This window comes from Tiliqua scincoides, chromosome 1 (genome assembly GCF_035046505.1).
Source record: "Tiliqua scincoides isolate rTilSci1 chromosome 1, rTilSci1.hap2, whole genome shotgun sequence".
In the NCBI taxonomy this organism is placed as follows: domain Eukaryota; kingdom Metazoa; phylum Chordata; class Lepidosauria; order Squamata; family Scincidae; genus Tiliqua; species Tiliqua scincoides.
In genome coordinates this window covers 243,481,343-243,509,236 of record NC_089821.1, presented here as the reverse complement: position 1 = coordinate 243,509,236, position 27,894 = coordinate 243,481,343, and the positions used below count along the sequence as shown (strand labels likewise).

General features: G+C 46.6%; 1 protein-coding gene across 1 annotated transcript in view; it reads left to right on the top strand.

Moving 5' to 3' along the window:
- The first annotated feature begins 3,437 nt into the window (after positions 1 to 3,437).
- The window catches only part of LRFN2 (leucine rich repeat and fibronectin type III domain containing 2), an 82,341-nt gene continuing 57,884 nt past the window's right edge, over positions 3,438 to 27,894 (top strand). Inside the window, exon 1 of the mRNA XM_066611626.1 lies at positions 3,438 to 4,810. Coding sequence (XP_066467723.1) covers positions 3,438 to 4,810 — 1,373 coding nt within the window. The remainder of the gene's footprint in view (positions 4,811 to 27,894) is intronic.

The window sequence follows — 27,894 nt, the reverse complement described above, 5'->3', positions numbered from 1 at the left end:
ATTCACTTATGTGGTAGAAAAACTACTCTTCCACTGTTTGGTTTAAGAACATAACATAAGAACAGCCCCACTGGATCAGGCCATAGGCCCATCTAGTCCAGCTTCCTGTATCTCACAGCGGCCCACCAAATGCCCCAGGGAGCACACCAGATAACAAGAGACCTCATCCTCGTGCCCTCCCTTGCATCTGGCATTCTGGCATAGCCCATTTCTAAAATCAGGAGGTTGCGCATACACATCATGGCTTGTACCCCGTAATGGATTTTTCCTCCAGAAACTTGTCCAATCCCCTTTTAAAGGCATCCAGGCCAGTCGCCATCACCACATCCTGTGGCAAAGAGTTTCTCTTAATCAGCGCAGCAGATGCTAGAAGATTCCTTTATGCTACTAAACTGAGTGTTCCAATGGTTTGAGCAACTGCTGTGATGGTTAGGAGACCAGGTCCCAATCTTCAAGCATCCCCCCAAACTGTTTAAAAATAGACTAAGGGCCCAATCCTAACTAGTGCCTGCCCGCAGGGCGCAGTGGTGCCAGCTCTGCTGCTTCCTGCAGGCAGGCAGGAAACATACAGGTGTGGAGAGATAAGTGAAACAAAGTTTTACTTAATTACTGCCACACCATGGACCTCTGTGGGTCAACTCAGATCTATGCCAGCTCTACAGCTCCAAGTAGAGCAAAGGAGGCTACGTGAAAGTAGAGGATATCAGCAATGTCGTTGCCATGATACCTGCCCTCTGCCACCCCTCAATGCCCACAGGAGGCAAGCAACAATTCAAAGAAAAAAAATGTGTCAGTCAATAATTCCAGAATATGCCAGGCAACACTGAACAAAAGTTGCTTATGAAGTCACCTTGGAACAATTTGGGCTGGGAACAGGTTGTAACATGCTGCCATCGAGACTGTACTAGAAAATGAGTGGGGGGAGGGGTAGCAGGCTGTCCAGGTAGGAATTAGTGGGAAATTAGACTTGCCCTCCCTCTCCCCCACCCTGGTTTATCATACCTTTACCTTGAGGAGTCCTCCATGACTGCCCCTTCACATCAGGATGCAGCATGCGTCCCATTGGCTCAGCTGCATTGGCACAAGAAAGTTGGATAGAATTGGGCCCTACTCCCTTGTAGGGAAGCATAGAATTAGAACCTGGTTGTATGCATGTTTACTCAGAAATGATTCTCACTGAATTCAATGAGACTTACTCCAAGTGCCTAAGGGCCCAATCCTATTCAGTGTGGGCTGGCTTACCATAAGGCACATTTGCAGGCCCTAATACCAGTGGAGCGCCTGTGCTAACCCAGTGCTGGCCTGCGCTGGGCTAGCGCCGGCAGAGCACCAGAGCTCCACCACTTGGTGGTCGCGCGGAATGCTGGGCAGCAGATAGGTGGGGGCATGGGGGAGGCAAGGAGGAGGCATTCCGGGGTGGAGGGAGGTGGAGGGAGGTTGGGGAGAGGGTGGAGAGGTGGTGTGCTGGGGAAAGAGGGGGCAGGAGGGGGCAGGACCAGTGGAACTTTGCTCCATCGGATCCTGAGCCTCCGTGTCGGGCTGTCCGCCCGACATTGAGGCTCTGAATTCTACGCCGACCCTCAGGTCAGAATTAAGTAGCCCAATTGCCTGGAGGAAGGGGACAAAAGTCCCCTTCTCCCAAGGAGGCTGTGATAACTGCTTGGGGCACACTGGATGCAGCGGCAACCATTTTCTGTGGCTCTGCAGCCCTGCACACTGGGCAGCTCAGGATTGGGCTGTAAGTGTACAGGGGATCAGGCTGTAGAAGGAATTGGCTATAGAAGAGAAGGGACAGAGGTTTGATGAGTGGGCTTAAACTGAATACCCTGCCCCATCATTATAGCTGGTGGGATAGAAGGGAAGTGTGTTCAAGGAGACAATTTGGATCTTAGCAAGGCAAGAGTCAGGTGGGATGGAGTGACTAAAGCAGCCTCATCCGAGAGCTCCAGGATCCGATACAGCAAAAGAAAAAGGCTACAATTTTAAGCTTTTGCCAATGGAGCCAAAATGTCTAAGACTGGAATTTCTAAGAAATTGGATTGCTAGACAAATAATCCCAGATATTATGAAAAGGCCCGCTGCGTTCCTTGTTAAATGAGTGGTTCATTGTCCTAGCTTACCTCTGCTGAGAGTTACCATGGGGGAGTGAGGTATGGCCTTTTGCCGGAATCCATCTATGTAATAGTCATATAATTACGTGGTTGTTATCCCATCAGGGTCTAAAGGATTAATATTTGGTTATTTTTATCCTTCCAGCTAGCACTTTTGACCTAAACTTGAATTCCACACTGTGTATCAGGAAAGCATGATTATTACCGGGCAGTTTGTATTGCTTCAGATTGGGTATGGGCACATGCATGTGCTTGCCACTAAAATGGTGCTAGTATAAATACGAGCATATTGTATAAACAGGCAGGGCCAGCCCAAGTCCTCCTGGCATCTGAGGTAATATGCCAGATCAGTAGAGTAGCTAAGTGGGGCAGGGGGTACAAGGCCTCTGGTACCATCCTAATCATGATTTATTCATAAATTATGCCCCCTTACTTTGGAATATGCCAGTCTTTGCTCTTCCCACAGCCCAATAGGATTGGGCTGTTATAAAGCAAGAAAATGGAAGTGTATTGTGGGGGAAAGAATGGTTGCATTTGGCAGGTGGCAGTATTAAGGGGGGCAGTGTCTTGGCTCGCCTCAGGTATAGACACCCATAAAAACATACAGGTTGTAACTGCATTCAGTGGATAGAAAAGAACAATTTCTACATTTTTCTTTCTTTCTGAAAACAACTGTGACTTACAGCCTTCCTTATAAGTTACTGCATGGCGACATGGCTGTGCAGCTGAAATCAAAGCTCCCCACCCCCCCAAAAAATACAGGCCTGCGCCACTTGACAACTTTCTGCTTAATGACGGACCACATATATGGCGCTGGTCAAAGCACAACAAAGAGGCTCTTAATGAGGCAATCAGGTCTCCTATAGCTTGCAGCAGAGGGTCTGTTTACGCAACAAAGAGGTCCTTGATGCAAGCAAGAGGCAATTGGTCTCCAGTAGCTTATACATCCAGCTAGTTTCTGGTAGGGAGTGTCTGTTTACACATCAAAGGCACTAGATTGGGCTGAATGTTCGCTTAACGACCTAATCGCATAACAACAGGGATTGGAGAACGTATCCCCATCGTTAAGTGGCACACACTTATAGAAGGAATGTTGGTGGCATCATCTGTGAAACGTCCATGAGAAATCATTTACATTGTTACAACTATCTAAATGTACCTGGCATTCATTACTTTTCTACTCAGTAAAGTAGAAACCTCAAAAGTTTCTTGAAAAATTTTTGTTTGTTTTTTTAATGGAATGATATTGCTAGAAATACTTTGCTGAAAATACCTTTCTGATATATAACTCTTTTCCGTTCTTGCAGGCCCTTCGTGTGATTTACCATGGAAAAATTGCTCTGTGGCATCCTGGTGTTTGGAGTGGCTATTGTGGTCAACGCTTGTCCAAAATACTGTGTCTGTCAGAATCTGTCAGAGTCACTAGGGACTCTTTGCCCTTCCAAGGGCCTCCTTTTTGTACCATCAGACATTGACAGGAGGACTGTTGAATTGCGACTTGGGGGCAACTTCATCATTAACATCAGCAGGCAGGACTTTGCCAACATGACTGGCCTTGTTGACCTCACCTTATCTCGGAATACCATCAGTTACATACAGCCGTATGCTTTTGCTGACTTAGAAAGTCTACGCTCACTGCACTTGGACAGTAACAGGCTGCCCAACATTGGGGAGGATATTTTGAGAGGCCTGATCAACCTTCAGCACTTGATTCTAAACAACAACCAGCTGAGCAGTATATCTGATGAAGCTTTTGAAGACTTCTTGCTCACCTTAGAGGATCTAGACCTTTCTTACAATAACCTCAGAAGCATCCCTTGGGAATCTATAAGGAAGATGGTAAATTTACACCAGATTAGTTTGGACCATAATTTGTTAGATCATATCACAGAGGGGACATTTGCCGATCTTCAGAAGTTGGCCAGGTTGGATCTAACCTCCAACAGACTTCAGAAGCTCCCTCCTGATCCCATATTTGCCAGGTCCCAAACATCTCCCTTAACGTCAACTCCTTTCTCCCCACCTCTGTCTTTGAGCTTTGGAGGAAACCCTTTGCACTGTAATTGTGAGCTGCTGTGGTTGAGGCGTCTTGACAGAGATGACGACATGGAAACCTGTGCTTCTCCTCCAGGTCTAAAAGGGAGGTATTTCTGGTACGTCCGAGAAGAGGAGTTTGTTTGTGAGCCCCCTCTCATTACCCAGCATACTCACAAATTGCTGGTTTTAGAAGGACAAACAGCGACTTTAAAGTGCAAAGCCATTGGAGACCCATCTCCAGTCATTCACTGGGTGGCTCCAGATGACCGGCTTATTGGGAATTCTTCAAGGACTGCTGTCTATGACAACGGCACTTTGGAGATCCTGATCACAACATCCAAGGATTATGGAACATTCACATGCATAGCAGCCAATGCTGCTGGCGAGTCTACTGCAACAATTGAGCTGTCTATTGTTCAGCTTCCCCATCTCAGCAATGGTACAGGCCGGGCAGCCCCACCCAAATCAAGACTTTCAGACATCACCAGCTCCAGCAAGTCTAATCGTGGGGAGACCAAGGGGCCACCAGAGAGAGCTGTCTTGGTCTCTGAGGTGACAACTACCTCAGCTCTGGTCAAATGGACAGTGAGCAAGTCAGCTCCAAGAGTTAAAATGTACCAGCTACAATATAACTGCTCAGATGATGAAGTTCTCATTTACAGGTAAGTGTGACTGTCAGCTTCTCAGAAGAAAAATGATGGGGTGGCAGATGATTTGGTTGAATGGGCTGTAGTAGCTGCCTCTTTCTGAGTGATTTGTTATGGAAGACAAGAACTGATGGATGGCAATTTCTGCTCTCCTCTACCAGACAGGTAACACGTATTACAAAAGGACAGAAAAAACCATAGTATGTGGATAAAGCTGTTCTGTCCTTGATGTGCAATGTGGAGTAGTCATCCTGGTCCATAGGCTGGTTTTCACATGTAGACCATTACTCATAGCAAATGAAATGGTTCGGCCTCTGGTGGCTGAATAGGGCATCCTTTTTTCTCTGTTAGCACAACCCTGGCTTCTCCTTTGTTAAAGGCTGAACCCGAGTCATGTGGTCCCTTAACTTCACATTGTTCCCTAATGATTTATAAGGACTTGTGATGACAAGATGCCACAATGTGAGATTTTCTTCCTTTTGACGTAGGATGTGATGAAATGTGCACTGAGATTGCAACTCACTGCTGTATAGACCAGGGGTGTCAAACTCATTTCATCCTGGGGGCCACATTGGATTCAGGGCACCTACTGAGGGCTGAACTCCAAATGTGGCACCCGGAAGTGACCTGAACACAGGAAGTGATGTCACTTAAAAGTGATGTCACTTTTAAAAAGTTGAGGCTTCTCCCTCGCTCTGCTACCTCACCCTACCCCAGACCTCATTCTGCCACCAAGCATCCTCTGCCTCAGTCCATCCCAAACCCCATTCTACCACCAAGCATCCCCTGCCTGCCTGCCAGCCAGCCAGCCCCCCCAGCCTCCACTCTACCACAAAGCATACCCTGCCTGTCTGCCAGCCAACCCCCCACCCCTACTCTACCACAAAGCATCCCCTGCCTGCCAGTCAGCCAGCCAGCCAATCACTCCCAGCCCCCCCCACCCCGCACTCTTCCACAAAGCATACCCTGCCTGCCAGCCAGCCAGCCAAGACGCCGTGCGCGGCTGCTCCAGCCCTCAGTCACCACTTCCAGCTGAGGGCGAGGGCAGCTTGCAGCCGGAGGGAGGGCCGGAGACGCCATGCTTGACCCACCATATTCATTTGGTCTAGAGCTGTGGCTAAGAGCCTGAGCTAAAAATCAGGACTTCCCTGGTTCAGATCTCACCTCTGGCATGAATTCATTAGGTGCCCTTAGGCAAACCACTCCCTCAGCTCCAATACGTACTCATCCTACAGGGTTGTGATGAGGATTACATAGACATAATGCATGTGAAGTGCTGCAAACACTCAGAAAGTATGCAAATGATAAGTGCTCTTAGCCTATGTTACAGTGACTTGGACTATAGCCTTTCCTAAAAGTTGAGATGTTTTCCTCCTCCCTATCAAGGTGTACCTCAGCCTGCCATTGAATTTTGTTATTATAACAAGCCTGTGAAAGAGAGTACAAGTCCCAGATTCCCCAACCAGCTTCTAGCCTGTGGCCTGATTTCAACCACATTGCCCCCTGTCTGACACCTCAACTGCCTGTGTCGCTCACCCCCATTATTTTTGGGAAGTTGAAAAAGCAATTTAAAAGAGCTGCAAGGTAGCCACACCTCAACTGGAATTGCACTGCAGCTTTACCGCCCCTGTAGTGATTAGCAAAAATGAAAAAAGTCATTTGCCACCTGATAGACAAGCACATTTGTTTCTGCAAAAACTGCCCTGGACTACAGTTCACCTCATGCCTGATCCCATGTATATCAGTTCAGAATACCCATATGGTTTAAGGATATTTTTTCTTCCCAAGTAAGTCCTTTTGGGACTTCCTTCTGAATGAACATGTGTAAACAGCTGGTGGTCTCAGCTCCTCCTCTTTGGGTTTGCACAGCACTTAGGAGCACAGAATCTACAACTGAGCAGAGAATAAGCTGCTGCTCAGAGAAGTTCACTGCTGAATCCCTGCTGAACTGCAGAGTTTTTTATATCCCTTTGAGATACAAAGAATTGCCACCCACCTTTAAAACACAGACTGTGATCACAGGCACTTGAGTCTTCAATTCACACCACGTCATTTGGTCACACCTTCCTCCTCTGTAGAAAAGCTGCAATAGTGACCGCCTTGGCTTGGCTTGCTCATACGTTCTTTTCAGTGTTTTCTCTTCTTCTCTAAGTACGGCTCAGACATAAGAACATAAGGACAGCCCCACTGGATCAGGCCATAGGCCCATCTAGTCCAGCTTCCTGTATCTCACAGTGGCCCACCAAATGCCCCAGGGAGCACACCTGATAACAAGAGACCTCATTCTGGTGCCCTCCCTTGCATCTGACATTCTGACATAGCCCATTTATAAAATCAGGAGGTGGCACATACACATCATGCCAGCAGGATCTGGCAGAAATAAGTCATCTGGGCAAGAGTCAGCATTCCTGAGTCAGCAGTCCCGAGTCAAACACAACACCATCACCACCACCACCTCTGGTGATTACATAGTATGGCTTGGCTCCCTGTGAGCATAAAATTACACCTGCAATCCCATGCACAATTTGGGAGTGCATTCCCATTTAATTCAATGGGGCTTACTTCTGAGAAGACTTGTAGAGGATTGCACAATTGACTTCTTTTCCTGGATTATGGAAATCTGACCTCACTGGTATTATACATCAGGTGGCTCAGTGCTGACCCCCATAAAAGTGGAAGGCAAATTATGGCCAGGGGAAGCAGGAAACAATTATGGACACCCACCCCACTGTTGCCTCTGTTCTCGCCAATTGTCCACACCCCTATTTTTCAGACTACAGCTAATTGTGTCAACATCTATGGTCCTCCAATAGCTTTATTTTTGAATGTGTGATTTGTTCAGAGTTTTTTTTTTTTACTTCTTTATTTATTTTATTTTAATTTATTTTAATCCATCCCACTGAAGCAGAAATCTGGATTATGGAAAGTGAAACTGAGTTGCGCATGTGTGTTTACTCACAAGTAGGCAAACATGCCTCAGTCCACTTCGATGAGCAGGCTGTGAGGAACTGGAGTGCCACCAGAGTTGTCCCAATCTGATAAACGCAGGCCCAGAAGACATGTGAGAAGGAAGTTTCCTCTCACCAAGATGACAAGGAAAATGTACGGAATGTATAGAGCCCCATGGAAAGTGAAACTGAGCCACATGTGTATGTTTATTCATGAGTAATCGACCAAGCCCTAGCTCTTATCAGTGATTAGGTGAAGGGGAATTTAAGGCCACAAGAATTGTCCCAATCCAATGAATGCGGAGCTCAACAAAAGCTGCAGGAGGCTGTTCTCCCCACCATAGTAAAAGGATAAAAACACAAACCTGAGTGGCTGGTAAAGTGAAGCTCTTTTTAGGGCGCAATCCTAACCCCTTATGTCAGTGCTAGCATAGCGGTGCCAATGGAACATGTGAGGTCTCTTGTTATCTGGTGTGCTCCGTGGGGCATTTGGTGGGCCGCTGTGAAATACAGGAAGCTGGACTAGATGGGCCTATGGCCTGATCCAGTGGGGCTGTTCTTATGTTCTTATGCAGTTGGGTGTCACTCACAGAGGCCTCCTCAAAGTAAGGGAATGTTTGTTCTCTTACCTCAGAGCTGCATTGCCCTTATGTCAGTGCTGGAAAGGGGTTAGGATTGCACCTTTAATCTCATAAACTAAAGCTAGGTGGGTCCCGAAAGCGTGTCATTTAAAAAGTGGGTCCTGGTGCTAAAACGTTTAGGAACCACTGCTGTACGACCTCCATGATTTCAGAGTATCTCACACAATTAAGGTAAAAACAATATGAAACAACAGCAAACATGACAACAAAAGCAGACAAACAGATTAGTTGTAGCAGATCATACTAATTTGACAGCAGATGGGAAAGCCCGATAGAATGAAAAGGTCTGGTGCCAGAAAGATACCTAAGAAGGCAACGTAGACAAATGGTCACTTCAGCAGATAAGCCTCTCTTCCCAGTCATCACTGCCTCAACCCAGAAAGAGGCCCTAAACAAATCTTCCTGTGAAGACCTCAGTGTACAGGCAAGCTGATGGTATAAGCAAGCCTTGAAACAGCTTTTACATTTGCATGGAAGTCATTTATAAGTGTTACTTACTCCTTGCCACACTTACAAGGGCAAAGGTTTTTAGCGAGAACTGACTGTCCGATCAGTTTAAACCAGCTCTCTGTCAAAGCACCAGGTTTTGTTTTGGGGGGGGAGCACAAGGGGCAGGCGTTGAATTGTGGCACCCTGTTTTCCACACTAATTACTGAACCATAGTCTGTCAGTGGAGTATGGAGCAATGTGTCCTTAGGTATGTCATGCTGGTACATTACACACAAATAACTCTGCCATAAAAAAGATACACAGCACTTGTTGTGTGTAGTTCTGCATGCCAAATGATACTTCAGATTGTGTTTCTTAAATAGCATCCCTGTCTGACAATGCTTAGCAAACTACTTTGGATTTACGAAATGATTACACGAAGTCTCACTGATACAGAGTAATGGGCCTAGGGTCCGGGGGGGGCAGCGCAGAAACAATGCCATCTCATTTCATGCACACAAGCCTTTATTGATCCCTACAATGGGACCATGATCACTGACTTTAAAAAAAAAAATCATGTATTTCAACTTTTACTACATTTCTGCCTTCAGAAAAGCAACCAATGAGTTTCATGATACTAACTAAAACTAACACGTAATGTTGGGATTCATTGCAGGTGTTACTTTACTCTCTTTTTTTAAAGATACATGTAGAAAAAGTGAGAGTAATTCATCACTAAGGTGATTTTTTCATAATCCAGTTTAAAACACTGGCGAAGTTCCTTGAAAGGTTCACATGTGGAGAGAGTGGCATACCAAAGACAACTAGCTCTGGGAGGCACAAATATTTTTAACGCCCCCACTGGGTTAGCACCAGTTGCGTGCCTGCCATTGAGTGCCCTGGGGCAAAGCCTCTCTAAGACTCCCAACAGGGGCAGAAATTGCTTCCGGTTTGCTGGGAGGAGGTCGCACGAGGCTCTGTAAGCCGCTGGTGAGTGAGAGGAGGTGGATTTCTGTGCGGGGGGGCGGTGATAACCCATGGGGGGCGCCATCACGGTGCTTTGCCCTGGGCGCAGGGCTACGGAGGTCTGCGGCTGGTTAACACCCCCTGGGGGCCAGTTGCCCTAACACTGTCTTTCAGAGTCAGAGCCCAATCCTGAGCTTGGCGCTCTGGCTTTCCACCTGAGCACACTGTAGCAAACGTGCCGTAAGGCATGCCTGTGAGGCTTACTGCTGGGCCAGCACTGGGCTACTGCCGGGCGGGTGCCCATCCTCTGCTGCTCTGCAGTCTGACGGACCGCCAAGCTGCGGCACAGTAAGCGGGGGCAGGGAGAGGGACGGGGAGCAGGCGTTCCAGGGGTGGGGGAGGAAGAGAAAGGGTGGGCGGGAGGCGTGTCGGGGGAGGGAGGGAGGCGGGTCATGTGGAGCTCCACTCTACCGGTTCCAAGGCGTTCGTGTGGGGCTCGGCACCCTACACGAACGCCTTTACCTGACCTTAAGTGAGTAGTCCCATTGTGGGGCTGCTTCCCTTACCTGGGAGAAGAGGATGAAAGTCCCCTTCTGCCGAGGCGCCACCCGCAGCAGGCTGAGGCGCACAGGATGCAGCAGGAGCTATTCTTGGTGCTGCTGCAGCCACACACCCCAGGCAGCTCAGGACTGGGCTGTCAATGGCCAGCAATCATTAGCATCTATAAAAATCATATGTAAAATGGCTTGTGCGCTGACTTCTAGCAAAGGAGAGACAAAGCGCAATCATTGTACCTAACCAGCCTTAGCTTCCCACATCTTGAATGCAACATTTTTTGCCAAAACTATATTGCAGTCAATCCATGTCATTTAAATAATTAATACCCAAAATACATCTGTCAGATCGCTGTGAATGTGTCGAAATCACAATCTGGTCAGGGAAAAATAAAGATGTTGTACCCTGCACGCTGTACAGTGTGTGTGAGTGCAGCTTTCTTGCGGCTCTTTTCAGAAAATAGTCCCAATAAATAAATACATGACCATGGATGGCGGTAGATTGGAAGGGTTGTTTTTGGATTTGGTCAAAGAAATTATGTTGTGTCTGATATGCTGCATCTAAATGGCAACTCTCACTCAGCAAGGAACCCGGAGAATTTTCCAGTGCAAGTCTCATGAAAATAAAAAGAACTTCTTGGCAGATTGTGGCCCATAGGTTAGACGGGTAGGTCCCCCATTCAGTTGTCCTTAACAGAATGCCAAACCCTCCACCTAAGACCATTTCTCACTCTGTGCCATGATGCTAGGGCTACTCTTCCGCTTCTATTGGTTTACCCTCAGGGCTTAAGCCTGTGCTGGATATTGAGCTGATGACTTGGTGGATTCCAGGTTTGGATTTAGTCTGAACTTTGGGAGGGATAGTTCACCCTGCACATTCCTGATCTCGTCTGATCTCGGAAGCTAAGCAGGGTCAGGCCTGGTTAGTACTTGGATGGGAGACCGCCTGGGAATACCGGATGCTGTAGGCTTATACCATAGTCTTTCGAGACTGAAGGTTGCCAACCATGGCCAAGGAAGGGAACTGCACAGAGGCTAGCCGCACTAGCTAGGAAGGGTCCTTGCACCCAGAGACCAGAGCTGGTTAGGAGAAATTCTTTGATCCTCTATAAAAGCTTCTGGATTATCCTTGCTTTTCTTGCCTGGGCACCTAGGAGACATGCTTTTCCTGGTTACAAATCTTATTCTTGACACCAACAAATATTCCACATTTATTAATTTATTGAAAGGATTTATGTCCCACCTTTCCTCTTAAAATCTAAGATGCCCCAGGTAGTTTGCAACACATAAAATATAATAAATAAAATGCAGTAAAAACCCATAAATACAAAAATAAAATGTAACACACATAAAAAAGGAGCAAAATAAAAACGGGGAAGTGGCCTACTGATAAAAACTAAAGCGAAGATGATAACCTATTGCCCAGTCCTATCTGGGACTTGCACTGCTCGAACTGGTATTCTGACAGCTCAAGGCCCTTTGCAGCAGCGCAAAAGCTGGGACACTGTTGCGCATTTCCAAGCTGTTGTCACAAATGGCCAGAGGTGCAGTGCTCAGGAAACCCCCCTGAAAAGTTGGTGGTGGGGGTGGAGTGGGAGACATTCAAGGCATTCTAGGGTAGGGAGGAGAAGGGCATAGGGTGGGGAGTAGCCTGGAGGGAGTGATTCTCATTGACAAAGGCTCATGCCAGATCCTATCCCGTTTTTTCAGCCTGCTGCATCAACTTTCTCTCCTTAGACTTACATCAGCTACAGAGCTGAAATGGGTCTGTGCAGGCCAGGAGGCCTGCCCAGATGTAAGTACAATTTTTTTTTTACTTACCTATGATTGGCCTTCTGGTTGCCCCCTCTGCTCCTACCATTGAATGCAGCACATTCTCCATCAGTATGGCTGGACTGTCATCAATGGTGGGGAATGGATTGGGCTTTTTAGAAACATCTTCATCCCCATTGCAAGGTGGCACCTAAGGGTCGAGGCCTCTGGAAGGAGGAGTCCAAAAAAGTCCAGGAATGAAGCCTAGAGTCAGAATATAGCAAATGTTACCAGGATTGTCAAGGAAGAGGCACCAAGTTGTTGGCACCTGGTGCAAAGTCCTGTGTAGGGTGTCCTATGTAGGTGTCCTCCACCTACCTCCTGATAGTGCACTGGGTGCTTCTATTGAGGGTCCAAGTCCTGCCCTGGCCAGATGGGCTCTCTAATGGACATGGGTCCTCAGCCAGTGTCCAACCTGACTGATTCCTGACACCATTCCTGGGTTCAGTGTTTTTTGGGGTGGATGAACCCCATGCAAAAGCTGCTTATTCACATAAGATATTCAGCTTACAAAAAAGAAAATAAAAGAAAAAGACAAATGAATCCTAAAGTGAAATTAATCTTGTGTCTTTCTTTTTTTTACTTTTCCTGATTGGTTGATGGCCCCACATTTCCCCCTCCCCACTTGACTGCACAGAAACCGGGTTTGGTGTGGCTTTCCCATCATTCACTGAGTTAGTAATACAGTGTATTATTTTCAGATGCTGATGAGTTGCTGTGAGGATTTTATTGTAGCAGCATAAAGCATAGACCGCAGGTGGAGATACTTTATAGGCAGAGAGCAGAAGAAGACAAAGATACAATATTGACCAGTGAAAGAAGACATGGTGTCTCTCTGCCACCTGCTTCACCTTTAGGAAAGCTTTGTGTGAACACTGGTAATGTTTCTGGCAACCAAAACAGAAGAGGCTTCCATTCTAGCTGCTTCTTTCTTGTTATACTTTTAAGCTTAGTGCTGTGTGGCAGTCCCTTTGTCTTCTAGTAGCATAATAATGCATAGAACCATCAACACGACGTACATGGACCTTCTTCCATTAGGACAAGCTAGCCTAGTAAGGAAAATGCCAGAACGACGTGTGCTCCACACAGCCAGATACACAAGCAAGCTTTCCATTTTCTGCTTCCACAACTTGATAAATATGCTTTCAGGAGAGGTGAGAAGCTGGGAAGAGGAGGGCGACCATGTAAAACGGCCTTTTCCCCTGACTGGGTGTGCTGCCCTTCAAGAGTACTGGAAAAGTGGAACTCCTCTGGAAATTAACACCAGGGTGATATTTTGAGCCCAGAACTGCGCACTGAAAGATGTCATAGAGCTGGAAAGCAGTGGCAAAAGGGCAAACGGAAAGATTAAGGAGTTCCATAGGAGGCTAAAGCATTTTGGAGCTTTTTAGCTTAGGGGGGAAAGAGATGGGTGAGCTGGAAAGGGGATGATAGAGGTTCCTAAAATTATCTGTGGTGGACAGCAGAACTGTTCAACATTTTTGTGCAATTGTTGCAAGTTTTGTTTTTTCCCAAGTACCGCCTTTTGTGATTTGCTTCCACGAACACCACTTCTGCCACCAGAGATGGCCACTGTGCACAGGGATGGACAATTTACCTCATAGTTGAAGTTTCAGTTGGCACCCTCTTTCTCCACAGTGGGCCTTTTATGAAAGGCAGGCAGCTGGGATGTCTTGCCCACACCTGCAGCCATCTCCACCAACCGCCAGGTTGGGCTAAACTAGGCAATGCTTAGCATGACAACCAGGAGTTCCTGAATCATCAGGAGTGCCTTTCTGACCTTCATTCACTGAAGATAACTTCTAATGTGCAAAATACCATGTGTTGGAAAGGAAGAACATAAGAACATAAGAACATAAGAACAGCCCCACTGGATCAGGCCATAGGCCCATCTAGTCCAGCTTCCTGTATCTCACAGCGGCCCACCAAATGCCCCAGGGAGCACACCAGATAACAAGAGACCTCATCCTGGTGCCCTCCCCTACATCTGGCATTCTGACTTAACCCATTTCTAAAATCAGGAGGTTGCGCATACACATCATGGCTTGTACCCCATAATGGATTTTTCCTCCAGAAACTCGTCCAATCCCCTTTTAAAGGCATCTAGGCTAGACGCCAGCACCACATCCTGTGGCAAGGAGTTCCACAGACCGACCACGCGCTGAGTAAAGAAATATTTTCTTTTGTCTGTCCTAACCCGCCCAACACTCAATTTTAGTGGATGTCCCCTGGTTCTGGTATTATGTGAGAGTGTAAAGAGCATCTCCCTATCCACTCTGTCCATCCCCTGCATAATTTTGTATGTCTCAATCATGTCCCCCCTCAAGCGTCTCTTTTCTAGGCTGAAGAGGCCCAAACGCCGTAGCCTTTCCTCATAAGGAAGGTGCCCCAGCCCCGTAATCAGCTTAGTCGCTCTCTTTTGCACCTTTTCCATTTCCACTATGTCTTTCTTGAGATGCGGCGACCAGAACTGGACACAATACTCCAGGTGTGGCCTTACCATAGATTTGTACAACGGCATTATAATATTAGCCGTTTTGTTCTCAATACCCTTCCTAATGATCCCAAGCATAGAATTGGCCTTCTTCACTGCCGCCGCACATTGGGTCGACACTTTCATCGACCTGTCCACCACCACCCCAAGATCTCTCTCCTGATCTGTCACAGACAGCTCAGAACCCATCAGCCTATATCTAAAGTTTTGATTTTTTGCCCCAATGTGCATGACTTTACACTTACTGACATTGAAGCGCATCTGCCATTTTGCTGCCCATTCTGCCAGTCTGGAGAGATCCTTCTGGAGCTCCTCACAATCGCTTCTGGTCTTTACCACTCGGAAAAGTTTGGTGTCGTCTGCAAACTTAGCCACTTCACTGCTCAACCCTGTCTCCAGGTCATTTATGAAGAGGTTGAAAAGCACCGGTCCCAGGACAGATCCTTGGGGCACACCGCTTTTCACCTCTCTCCATTGTGAAAATTGCCCATTGACACCCACTCTCTGCTTCCTGGCCTCCAACCAGTTCTCAATCCACGAGAGGACCTGTCCTCTAATTCCCTGACTGTGGAGTTTTTTCAGTAGCCTTTGGTGAGGGACCGTGTCAAACGCCTTCTGAAAGTCCAGATATATAATGTCCACGGGTTCTCCCACATCCACATGCCTGTTGACCTTTTCAAAGAATTCTATAAGGTTCGTGAGGCAAGACTTACCCTTACAGAAGCCATGCTGACTCTCCCTCAGCAAGGCCTGTTCGTCTATGTGTTTTGAGATCCTATCTTTGATGAGGCATTCCACCATCTTACCCGGTATGGATGTTAGGCTGACCGGCCTATAGTTTCCCGGGTCCCCCCTCTTTCCCTTTTTAAAAATAGGCGTGACATTTGCTATCCTCCAATCTTCTGGCACCGTGGCCGTTTTGAGGGACAAGTTGCATACCTTAGTCAAGAGATCTGCAACTCTTGACATACCTCAGAAGGTATGTCCTCATGATATATGATTCTTTAGAACCCAATCCTATCCAACTTTCCACTGCTTATGTGGTGTGCACTGCATCCTGCTGTGGGGGGAGGGCAGTCATGGAGGCCTCCTCAAGTAAGGAAATGTTTGTTCCCTTTCCTTGGGGTTGCATAAGCACTGGAAAGTTTGGATAGGATTGTTCCCTTAGACTCCCTAACCATAGTCAGAATTCTTTTCCTTCCATAGGAAAGCAGACATGAACACTGCCAAAACCCCGCAGCGGCTTGGATCTGCTGACCATATTAACCCAGGTGGAAGACCCCACAACTCCTTAGCTGAAAGAATAGTTTACAAGAACAGGAACACATCATGTTATCTTTCCCCCAATTGATCAGTGGATAGTATAAGAAAAGGTTAAAGTTTATTCACAAGAACAGTTTCCACTAGGACTGAACCAAAAGTTCTCAAGTGAGAATGTTTGACTTAGAAATTTTGGATGGATAGATGGATGGGGATAAACCACAACCCCCCCCCCAATCTGACCTTATTGCATGCCTCCATATGTTCTGTGGCAGTGGCAGCCATGTTCCTCCTGAAATGTGGCATTCTGAAAGAAATTCTAGGGAAAAAATGGTAGCTGCAGTAAGCTTGGCCTCCTCTAGTCTTTTATGTGTCAGAATATCCTGTAACTTCACAGACGAGTTGCAGATTTGGGAACCTATTTCAATCCTAGCTAAGAAATCAAACAGACCTTAAGTATCAAAGCAACATGAAAATATGACAAAAGTATTCAGATCTATTTATGCTGAGGAATGATAGTCAAACGAATTGTTCGTTCTTCTACAATTTCTGTATTTTGCTTTCAGCAAAATCATTTCAGGCCAATCTTGTTTCCCAAGATGATACCTAAAAAAAAATACACTCTATATTCCAGTGGGCAGAATGTTCTGGAAATATGGGACCGCAAGTCAAAGAGAGAGGGAGAGTGTGTGTGGGTGGATGTGTCCGTCCCATTGGTTAAGCAAGAACCTCAACATTTTCTGGCTAAATTTATATTTAGCCAAACATTTCACTTGTCAAGCTTCATTATCTTTCTTCCACAATGCAAGCGAGCAGATCTTTCTTTAGCTTTGGCCCTGGGAAATACTGCACCTTTATTTGACAAAAATCTAATTAGTCATTAAATACGTCTTCCTCAAAATGTTCAATCATATTATGCGGCTGGATGCCTTCACACAAGGTTCTCAATATGCACATACACCCCTTGTTAAGCTGCCTGTTTTGGAATAGATAGTTTCTGTTTTCTAAGAATAGATAATTTCTTATCCTTTAACACACAATGGAAAATAGGAATATAGTGTAGCCAGAGCAATTAGTCTAATAGTCTATTTCACCTTTTCCCTGCAGTCTCATACTAATGCCAGAGAGTTAACTCATGAGTTACTTTCTAATGGCTGAAAATGGATGTATTTACCGGATGTATGCACGGGCAGCCCAAACCTACCTAAATGCCTCCACATGGATGCAGTGGGCTCAGTGCAGCTTGGCTGTATCGTATGGGGGAATTTTGCATCCTGGAGGATCTCCTTGAGGTAAAGGGACATCTGTCTCTTCACTCTGGGAAAAGTCCCAGCCAGTGCAATGGATTTACTCAGACCCCTTGCCAGCTAAATTGCTGGTGCAGGTCTGAGTGGTTTCATGTAGGTGGATTGGGCCTGAGAAGGGGACAGGATATAGAGCATGCTGCTGCTGATCGCACCCCTCTCCTTGGCTCAATCTGCCCTCTCCTGCCCTTTCTGCCTCCTGCAAGGTAACCAGGTACAGTGGAGGACACAGTGCCTATACCTTTAACCACTGTTTAGAAGAGGGCATTTTGGCAGGTGCAGCTCAACACTGAAGGGTTTAAAAAGTTGCACCTACCAAAATCCCCTCTTCTATTCACTGGTTAAAGGTATAGGCACTTTGTCCTCCATTGTATCTGGTCAACCTAGCCTCCTCCCTCCTCTGCCCCAGCCTTTTCCCTGTCCCTGCACTGCTTGGAGCAGCCCTTACCTTCTTCGACATGCTGGGTCCTGCATTGGAACCAGCGGGACGGTGCAGGCCTTCTTGCCAGCATTTCCTGTAGGCACGCTGTCGTAATGTGCTTTATGGCATGTTTGCGACAGTCTGCCTGGTGGACCGCTTACTCCACCAGCACAGAGCCACAGTGGGATTCTGCTAAAAGTTCTAATGAGTACAGTAATAGGAATATGACCAAAGTATTCAGATCTACATTCATCCTCAAGCATTTGTCAAGGTGGGGCAAGGAGATATGGCTAATGTATCTGGGATTTTACTGGCCATGTAAGAAAGGCAATGGTGTGGTTGCAGATTCCAGTCAATCTTTGAATCAAACCACCTGGTTATATATGCTATCCCTTTAAAACAGAGTGCGAACTAGGCCCAGAAGTCATTGCAGAGGCTGCTAAGCAGTGAAGCGATGAAAGCAATTAGGAGAAACCATGGGAACTTCCTTATTCTTGACCTTGGCCAGAAGTCATCATTTCTATGCTTCTCTTTGCCTCAACTGCATCCACCCGTACAAAATTAACAATCTGGTACACTTGGCCACCCTTGTTTCCATTTCGCAGGTGAAGAACTGAAACTGGGAGAGGCTGATGTACCAAAAGTCAAGCTGGGAGTCCAGGCCAAAAGGTCTCCCAAATTTTAGCCAACCTCATTATCTAAAGGATCACAACTGTTTCTATTAAGTGGGCAGTCATTAAATAGCAATGGAAAGAGCCGACCCAGAAGCCAATAAACTTTCCCTAGCCCACTGCAGAAATGAGTTGTAACTATGTGGCATGATTGAATTAAATATAATTAAAACAATTTTAAAAATCAATACAGACCAGGTGGGGCATGGAATGCCCATTAATTGCTGGGTATATGTGTATGCGAAAGGGTGTGTGCACGGGGAGGATTTTTCAATTGGCCCCTATTGAAAGGCAGTGGTGATGACAGAAATCTCATTCAAAGGCAGCGTTATTAGGAAAGAGACTCAGCATCAGGCCTAAACTCATGATGAACAAAAAAAGCAAAAGAGAAGGATAACCCTGCCAGATGTGCAGACTGTGTTTAAGGAGGAGTGACAGGATAATACCATTTTTGGCAAGGCTTACCTCTTTATCCTTGACAGCTTTCAGTTGTTGAGATACAGTTAGTACCACAGCAGTACCATCCAATCAGGCATCAAATACTATGTCAAAGAATCCTTGGCTTGTCAGATACAGCATCTCAACCAGACTTTCAGTGTTGAAGAGGCACAGGGCCAGAGCACTACTTACAGCTCATTTCTAATGAAGTTTCCTGGTCTTAGGTAGCATTTTAAACGTATGAAGTATTTTACTATTTTTCTTCTTCCACCACGGGAACTACTACATACTGATAGATACACATACAGTACCTGAAATTTTTGCCAAGTAATCAAGCTCCAATTCTCACTTGGCCTGATCTCCGGGTCAATCAGAGGGCAGAGCCTTTCAACTCTGAACAGTTTCCTTTCTCTACTCAGCTCAGGCAGGCACCTCCTTAGTTGCTACAGTTACTTTCCAGGGACATGCCAGCCAAAGTTCACCTTTTAATCTCCTTCCTTCTGCTGCAGCCTGGTTCTGCTTGGCAAATGCTTGCAAAGCAGGTCTGTTTTTGGAAACACCAGGATGGGACCCTCCTTCCCAGGCTACAATTCAGTGCACCATTACTTAAGAACACCACCCATGGAAAGCAGTGGGTCTACTTCTGTGTAAAAAGGGTTGCAAATATATGCAGCTGCATCTCTCTACTGTGAATTGCACACTCCCAGATATGTGTTATGGGTTGTATGTTGTATGTAGAGCTTCTGGCTTAACACACTAGACACCTTAAAGGTGGATTTGATTCATGGGTCTCCTGCAGTGGTTCCCAACCTTTTTCACTTGCATATCCCTTGGCTGCACATTTCCATAAATTGTACCCTTCATATTAGCAAAATGTTTGTAATAATACAAGCCCTCATCTCCACTCTATGAAAACCCAGACTTCATGTATTCAGCACAGTGTTTTCTGTTTTTATCTGTTTGAGGAACCGAAGACTCTGCCTTTGCACTGTTTTGCACCAGAAGTGTGCTGAGAAATTCTGGGTGATTGATCACTTTCCATATTATGTTTCAGCTTTTTTACTGTGCTGGTTTTCAATCACTGGTTCATACATGAATTGATGACCAAAAACTAGCTATTGGTGAGTCTTTCACAGTCAACTAGCTACCTTCCTTCCTGCCTTGCTCGTCCTTGCAAGGCATTCTGGAGCACAGCCTGCCTTTTTCTGCCATTATTCCATTCTTTTTCAAATACCCCTAAAGGTCCTGTTGAATGTCCCTGGGAGTACATGAATACCAGGTTGGGAACCACTGTTTTACTGGTATGTAGTTTACAGTGCACTTACTCTGATAGTAATAATAATAATAATAATAATAATAATAATAATAATAATAATAATAATAATAATAATAATAATATACAGTATTTATATACCGCCTTTCTTGGTCTTTATTCAAGACTTTATTCAAGGCAGTTTACACAGGCAGGCTTATTAAATCCACGCAGGGATTTTTACAAATTGAAAGAAGGTTCTCTCTTTCAAGAACCACCACATTCAAGCTGTTACACTCCGATCTGGTTTAACATTCTGGCCTCCATCCTCCCACGCTCCGAGCAGATGGAACAGCTCAGCTGCAGCTTGTCAGCTGCTTCAAGGTCGCACGGTGCCGATGGCCTCGAACTGGCGACCTTGTGGATGTTAATCTTCAGGCAAATGGAGGCTCTACCCTCTAGACCAGACCTCCTGCCTGTTTACAAAAGTGTTTACAAAAAGGTGGTGAAGACCAGAATTTAAAAAAGAATAAAAATGTATCTTATGATCTTTTACTATGTTTTTAATAAATTAGAGATTACAGTTCTTAGGTAACAATTAGTGGTAGGTTATTTTTCAGGATCTGGCCTTGGGTAAAATCAGAAAAAACTAGTCAGACACTCTCCTAAGTTTAATTCCCGACTTATCCAAGGGTCATAGAAAATTCCATGATTGTTGGCTCAAAACCTGCCCTCGGCTTATCTGTGGGGTCGACTTATATACGAGTGTCTGCGGTACTTAGGTGATTTCTTTCACTAAGTAAACTGCTTTATGAACTACTTTGTGACTACTTATTGGAAAAAAGATATACAAATATCATCTTTCTTTCTTGCTTTCTTGCTTTCTTTTTCACAGGGGGATTGCAGTGAGGAACAGGAATTTAAACCAGCCTCACATCTAACAAATTCAGAGCCCAATCCTAAATTGTGCTGAAACAGGCAGGCTGGCTGACCTGCACTGTATGCAGCACAGGGTTAGAGGTGAACCTGTTTCAACTCAGAGTAAGACGACTTATGTCCCCATACTCTGAGTAATGCTCCAGCCACCTCAATGGTACTACGGATCTACGCCAGCAAAATCGCTGGTGCAGATCCAAGCAGCCTAGTATAACACCAGGATGCTTGGGAAAGGGGCTAGGATCCAGCCTCCCCAAGGGTAAGCAAGTGCTGCCCTCCCCAGCCCTGCACTTCCTTAACCCCTCCGTTGCTGTATCTGGTGGGAGCAGGCTGGCATGTGTCCTTCAACCGGCATGACCTGAGTCATCACAGAAGTGCCTTATGACACTTTTGCAACACTCTCAAGCCAGCACAGGGGACTTGCACCAGCCAAAGTGAAAAGTAGGATTGTGTTCTCACTATCCTATTTCTCAATTTTAATCTGGGAGTGTGAGTTCATGTGCGTCCGCATGTGTTAGGAAAACACGAGCACCTCTGTGTTTGGCTCCCAAAGGGGTTGGGTTTTTTTGCACATTTCAAGCAAATGGTTCAACCACTCAGAAAAAGCTTGTCTTGAACTTTTGTGAGGGATCCAGTTGCTCACAGAAGCTCCAGTGAAATGCAACACTGCTGTGGAGGCTGGCCACCTCCCCATTTTCCTTTCCACAAAGCAAAGGGCTTTCTTGTTGGGGTGGGGAAGATGACATTTGGCACTTGCAAGTCCCCAGCAGTGTCCTTTCCCAATGAGGAGAGTTGGACTTTTAGATCCAGTCTCAGAATCCCCAATGAAAATTACATCATTTCTACCCAAGAGAAGGGCCTCAGAGCTGTTCATTTTCTTCTGGGATTCTGGAACTAGTAATCCCAGTCCTGATCCCCACCAGGGAAAAATGCCAGTGGAGCCCCTGGTAGTGTCAGCTGCTGACTTCTCTAACCCCAAAGGCAAGCATTTTTCTTTGGAGGACAGGGACCCAGAGGCAGCAGTGGCAGCTGTGGTGAGGGCATTACACTTTAGCCTTTGTGAGCAGTTGATTTCATTGCTCATAAACGCTTGAGCCTTTCTGAGCAGCCTGTATTTATTTGTCTTGATTCTGTTCGCAAGCATTCAAAGAGGGGTGCTCACTTTTTTGAGCATGTGTGATAAAATATTAGCAACATTTTGAGTACATTTATACCTGGCATTGCATTTCTCTTTTGGTTTGGTTTTGTTCTTGCCTTGAAATGATTTCACGTAAAGGTGGCATGTATGTTTTGAAGTCAATAAATAAATAAATGAACGATACTAGGTTTGGACAGATTTCAGTAGTGGATCTGCCATTCAGTGAAAGGGGCAAATGCCATTGGCGTGGAGTCTTGCACACCTCTAGGACCACATGGAAGCCTCATTGAGCAGTGGTTAACCTCCCATTCATTTGATGGGGCAAATACCCTGGGTGCATGCCTCTAGGACCTCACGGAAGCCTCTCTGAGGCTCCCAAAGGGGTTGGAAACTGTGCTTCCATTTTTCCATTTTTTTCTTGCAGAGGGGCACCATTGCGGACCTTTACCCTGGGCGCAGGGCTGGGGAAATCCACCACTTACAGATTTGACATGTTTAGCACACTGAATGGGGGGGGGGGGATAAAGGTGGGTTTGGAGTTACAGAAAAAAATATTTCCTAAGATAGTTCAGAATGTTTTAATCAACAAGTCAGAGAACCAAATGGCAGAATTCAGAATAAACCACCTACGACTGTCCCATGTCAAATTAGGCATTCACAATTTGCAGAAGGTACGCTTTCAGAATGGACACACAAAGGACTTCAGCATATGATTGCTTGATATAGAAATATCTTTGCACTTTACTGCTTCATTTATCCATTAGGTTTGCTCTTCAGAGAAGAGGTTTGCTCTTTGCATTTAAAGATGCAACTTTAAAAAAATCCAGCAGCCTTCTTATATGTTTTAACAAACTTGTCCTTTAAAGTCAGCACTGAAATAAAAATGATTCTGCTTTTAAAAAAATAAGCACTGCAGCCATTCTGCCTAGAAGGTAAAACTGTGAAGTGGCTCACACAGCATCACTTGTGATCGTTACTTGGAGAATGACACGCACCTCTGCCCCTTCTCCCTTTATACTCCATCTGGATAATGCATTCCAGCTCAAGCCAGTTTTAAACACACCACACAGTCTGACAGCCCAATTCTATGGGCTTTGGTTGGCAGCAGAATGCACATTCTGCTGCTAGAGATGACTGAAAAGTAGTTGTAAAGCACCTACCAGAAGCATGTTGAGCAGTGTGTTGACTGGTTGCCAGCAGGAAGCCTGGAGCCTTCCCACCTGCACAATTGGTTCTCCTGCCACCTGCTGGAGTAGATAAGATAGTGGGAGAGGTGGAATGGGTAGGCGGGGCAAACTTGGGTGGGAGGGGCATGATGGGGTGGGGAGACTGTAGGAGGGGGTGGATCCAACAGCAATGACGCATGCTGGATCCTATTCCTCATTTTTGCTGCATCCCTGCCCCCTTACTCTGCTTGGACTGATGCTAGTTATTCTTCCGATTTCAACACCTTCACTAGAAGTTAAATCTGAGTGGAACATGTGTGCAGGAGGGGGCGGGGCTACATCCTGTCAGAATGCACATGCATGTCAATATTTCTGAATAATAATGGGCCATACCATGTAATGTATATGGACTGGGGATCGGCTTGGACAGTGGCAGTCAGTATGTCAGTAGGTATGTTATCAGTGTATTGGCAACCTTCAGTCTCGAAAGACTATGGTATCGCGCTCTGAAAGGTGGTTCTGGCACAGCGTCTAGTGTGGCTGAAAAGGCCAATCCGGGAGTGACAATCCCTTCCACACCGGGAGCAAGTGCAGTCTGTCCCTGGTCTGTCTCCCTGGCTATGGGCCTTCCTTCTTTGCCTCTTAGCCTCAGACTGTTGGCAAAGTGTCTCTTCAAACTGGGAAAGGCCATGCTGCACAGCCTGCCTCCAAGCGGGCCGCTCAGAGGCCAGAGTTTCCCACTTGTTGAGGTCCATCCCTAAGGCCTTCAGATCCCTCTTGCAGATGTCCTTGTATCGCAGCTGTGGTCTACCTGTAGGGCGCTTTCCTTGCACGAGTTCTCCATAGAGGAGATCCTTTGGGATCCGGCCATCATCCATTCTCACGACATGACCAAGCCAACGCAGGCGTCTCTGTTTCAGCAGTGAATACATGCTAGGGATTCCAGCACGTTCCAGGACTGTGTTGTTTGGAACTTTGTCCTGCCAGGTGATGCCGAGGATGCGTCGGAGGCAGCGCATGTGGAAAGCGCTCAGTTTCCTCTCCTGTTGTGGGCGAAGAGTCCATGACTCGCTGCAGTACAGAAGTGTACTCAGGACGCAAGCTCTGTAGACCTGGATCTTGGTATGTTCCGTCAGCTTCTTGTTGGACCAGACTCTCTTTGTGAGTCTGGAAAACGTGGTAGCTGCTTTACCGATGCGCCTGTTTAGCTCGGCATCGAGAGAATGAGTGTCGGAGATCGTTGAGCCAAGGTACACAAAGTCATGGACAACCTCCAGTTCATGCTCAGAGATTGTAATGCAGGGAGGTGAGTCCACATCCTGAACCATGACCTGTGTTTTCTTCAGGCTGATTGTCAGTCCAAAATCTTGGCAGGCCTTGCTAAAACGATCCATGAGCTGCTGGAGATCTTTGGCAGAGTGGGTAGTGACAGCTGCATCGTCGGCAAAGAGGAAGTCACGCAGACATTTCAGCTGGACTTTGGATTTTGCTCTCAGTCTGGAGAGGTTGAAGAGCTTTCCGTCTGATCTGGTCCGGAGATAGATGCCTTCTGTTGCAGTTCCAAAGGCCTGCTTCAGCAGGACAGCGAAGAAAATCCCAAACAAGGTTGGTGCAAGAACACAGCCCTGCTTCACTCCGCTTCGGATGTCAAAAGGGTCTGATGTGGAGCCATCGAAGACAACAGTGCCCTTCATGTCCTTGTGGAAGGATCTGATGATGCTGAGGAGCCTGGGTGGACATCCAATCTTGGGGAGAATCTTGAAGAGGCCGTCTCTGCTGACCAGGTCGAAAGCCTTTGTGAGATCTATGAAGGCTATAAAGAGTGGCTGTCGTTGTTCCCTGCATTTCTCCTGCAGTTGTCTAAGGGAGAATACCATATCAGTGGTGGACCTGTTGGCTCGGAATCCACACTGCGATTCTGGATAGACGCTCTCTGCAAGTACCTGGAGCCTCTTTAGTACAACTCGGGCAAACAGCTTTCCTACAACGCTAAGGAGAGAGATGCCGCGGTAGTTGTTGCAGTCACCCCTGTCACCTTTGTTCTTGTACAGCGTGATGATGTTTGCATCCCTCTTGTCTTGAGGTACTCCACCTTCTGTCCAGCAGAGACAGAGGATTTCATGCAGCTCAGTGACGATGATCTCTTTGCAGCATTTTAGGACTTCAGCAGGGATGCTGTCTTTTCCAGGTGCCTTGCCAAAGGCAAGGGAGTCCAGGGCCACGTGAAGTTCTTCTAGGGTTGGTTCACTGTCAAGCTCTTCCAGCACAGGCAGGCACTCAATGTTGTTCAGTGCTTCTTCAGTGACTACATTTTCTCTGGAATATAGCTCAGAGTAGTGCTGCACCCAGCGTTCCATCTGCTGCGCCCGATCCTGGATGACCTCGCCTGTGGCAGACTTCAGAGGGGCAATTTTCTTCTGTGTTGGACCTAGGGCCTGCTTGATACCATCATACATCCCCTTGATGTTGCCCGTGTCAGCTGCTATCTGTATCTGGGAACAGAGCTGGAGCCAGTAGTCGTTAGCACATCTCCTGGCAGTCTGTTGGACTTTGCTGCGAGCAGTTCGGAGGACCTGCAGGTTGCGCTCACTGGGACAGACCTTGTATGCTGCTTGAGCTCTCCTCTTTTCCTCAATGACTGGTGTCAACTCCTCAGAGTGGGCTTCAAACCAGTCTGCCGCCTTGTTGGTCTTCTTGCCGAATATGGACAAGGCGGTGTTGTAAACGGTATTCTTGAAATGTTCCCATCTGTTGGATGCGTTTGCGTCGGCCGGGCCTGGAAGAGATTCCTCAAGCGCTTGTGCAAATTCCTCCACTTTTCTCTGATCCCGGGTCTTGCTGGTATCAATGCGAGGTCTTCCTTCCTTTTTCGTGTGATACAGTCGCTTTGTTTGCAGTTTCACTCTGCTGCACACCAGGGAGTGGTCAGTGTCGCAGGCAGCACCATGATAACTGCGTGTGATCTTGATGCTGGGAAGGCTGGAGCGTCTGGTGAGGATCAGGTCGAGCTGGTGCCAGTGCTTTGATCTTGGATGTCTCCAAGAGACTCTATGTTGGGGCTTTGTGTTGAAGAACGTGTTGCTGACACAGAGACCGTGATGACAGCAAAACTCTAGCAGGCGTTGGCCATTTTCGTTCATCCTCCCAGTGCCAAACTGACCTAAGCAAGTGGGCCATGAACTGTTATCAGCACCAACTCTAGCATTGAAATCGCCGAGGATGAACAATGGCTCTTTTACAGGGATTTTCTTGACAGTGGTGGCCAGGTCATCATAGAATTTGTCTTTGGCTTCTGCTGGAGACGACAGAGTCGGTGCATAAGCACTGATGAGAGTGATAGGTCCTGCTGATGACTGGAGCTGCAGGGACAAAATTCTTTCACTTCCCACAGTGGATTAAAAAAATCCAGCAGCCTTCTTATATGTTTTAACAAACTTGTCCTTTAAAGTCAGCACTGAAATAAAAATGATTCTGCTTTTTAAAAAATAAGCACTGCAGCCATTCTGCCTAGAAGGTAAAACTGTGAAGTGGCTCACACAGCATCACTTGTGATCGTTACTTGGAGAATGACACGCACCTCTGCCCCTTCTCCCTTTATACTCCATCTGGATAATGCATTCCAGCTCAAGCCAGTTTTAAACACACCACACAGTCTGACAGCCCAATTCTATGGGCTTTGGTTGGCAGCAGAATGCACATTCTGCTGCTAGAGATGACTGAAAAGTAGTTGTAAAGCACCTACCAGAAGCATGTTGAGCAGTGTGTTGACTGGTTGCCAGCAGGAAGCCTGGAGCCTTCCCACCTGCACAATTGGTTCTCCTGCCACCTGCTGGAGTAGATAAGATAGTGGGAGAGGTGGAATGGGTAGGCGGGGCAAACTTGGGTGGGAGGGGCATGATGGGGTGGGGAGACTGTAGGAGGGGGTGGATCCAACAGCAATGACGCATGCTGGATCCTATTCCTCATTTTTGCTGCATCCCTGCCCCCTTACTCTGCTTGGACTGATGCTAGTTATTCTTCCGATTTCAACACCTTCACTAGAAGTTAAATCTGAGTGGAACATGTGTGCAGGAGGGGGCGGGGCTACATCCTGTCAGAATGCACATGCATGTCAATATTTCTGAATAATAATGGGCCATACCATGTAATGTATATGGACTGGGGATCGGCTTGGACAGTGGCAGTCAGTATGTCAGTAGGTATGTTATCAGTGTACGCCAACTTTAATCTGTCGATGCTAGAAGACAGAATACATTACTTTTCTTAATTGTTTCATTCTGAACACAATTCTATCTCCTGCCACACTATAGAATGCAGCTGCACCCAAAGGCACATGCTGCATGATATTATGGCAAACAGGAGGTAAGTAAAACACATTTAACGTATTTGCTTATGTGGAGGTATGTTAAAAAAAACACAACCTTTTACTGACCTCTACATAGACCTTCAGGCCGCCTATGGGTCTCCTTGGACATATACAATCCATTCATTTTGGTGGCACATGTCAAGAAGGGAAAAGGGGCAGGCAGATTTTGGAAAGGGGCATAAGATCCAGCATGTGTAACTGCCACTGGATCCATCTCCTCCTTCCCCTTCCCTGCCCTGTTTCCTCCCCCAACATGCCCCATTCTTCCCCTCACTCTGTCCCCAAACTGCCTCCCATGCTGGT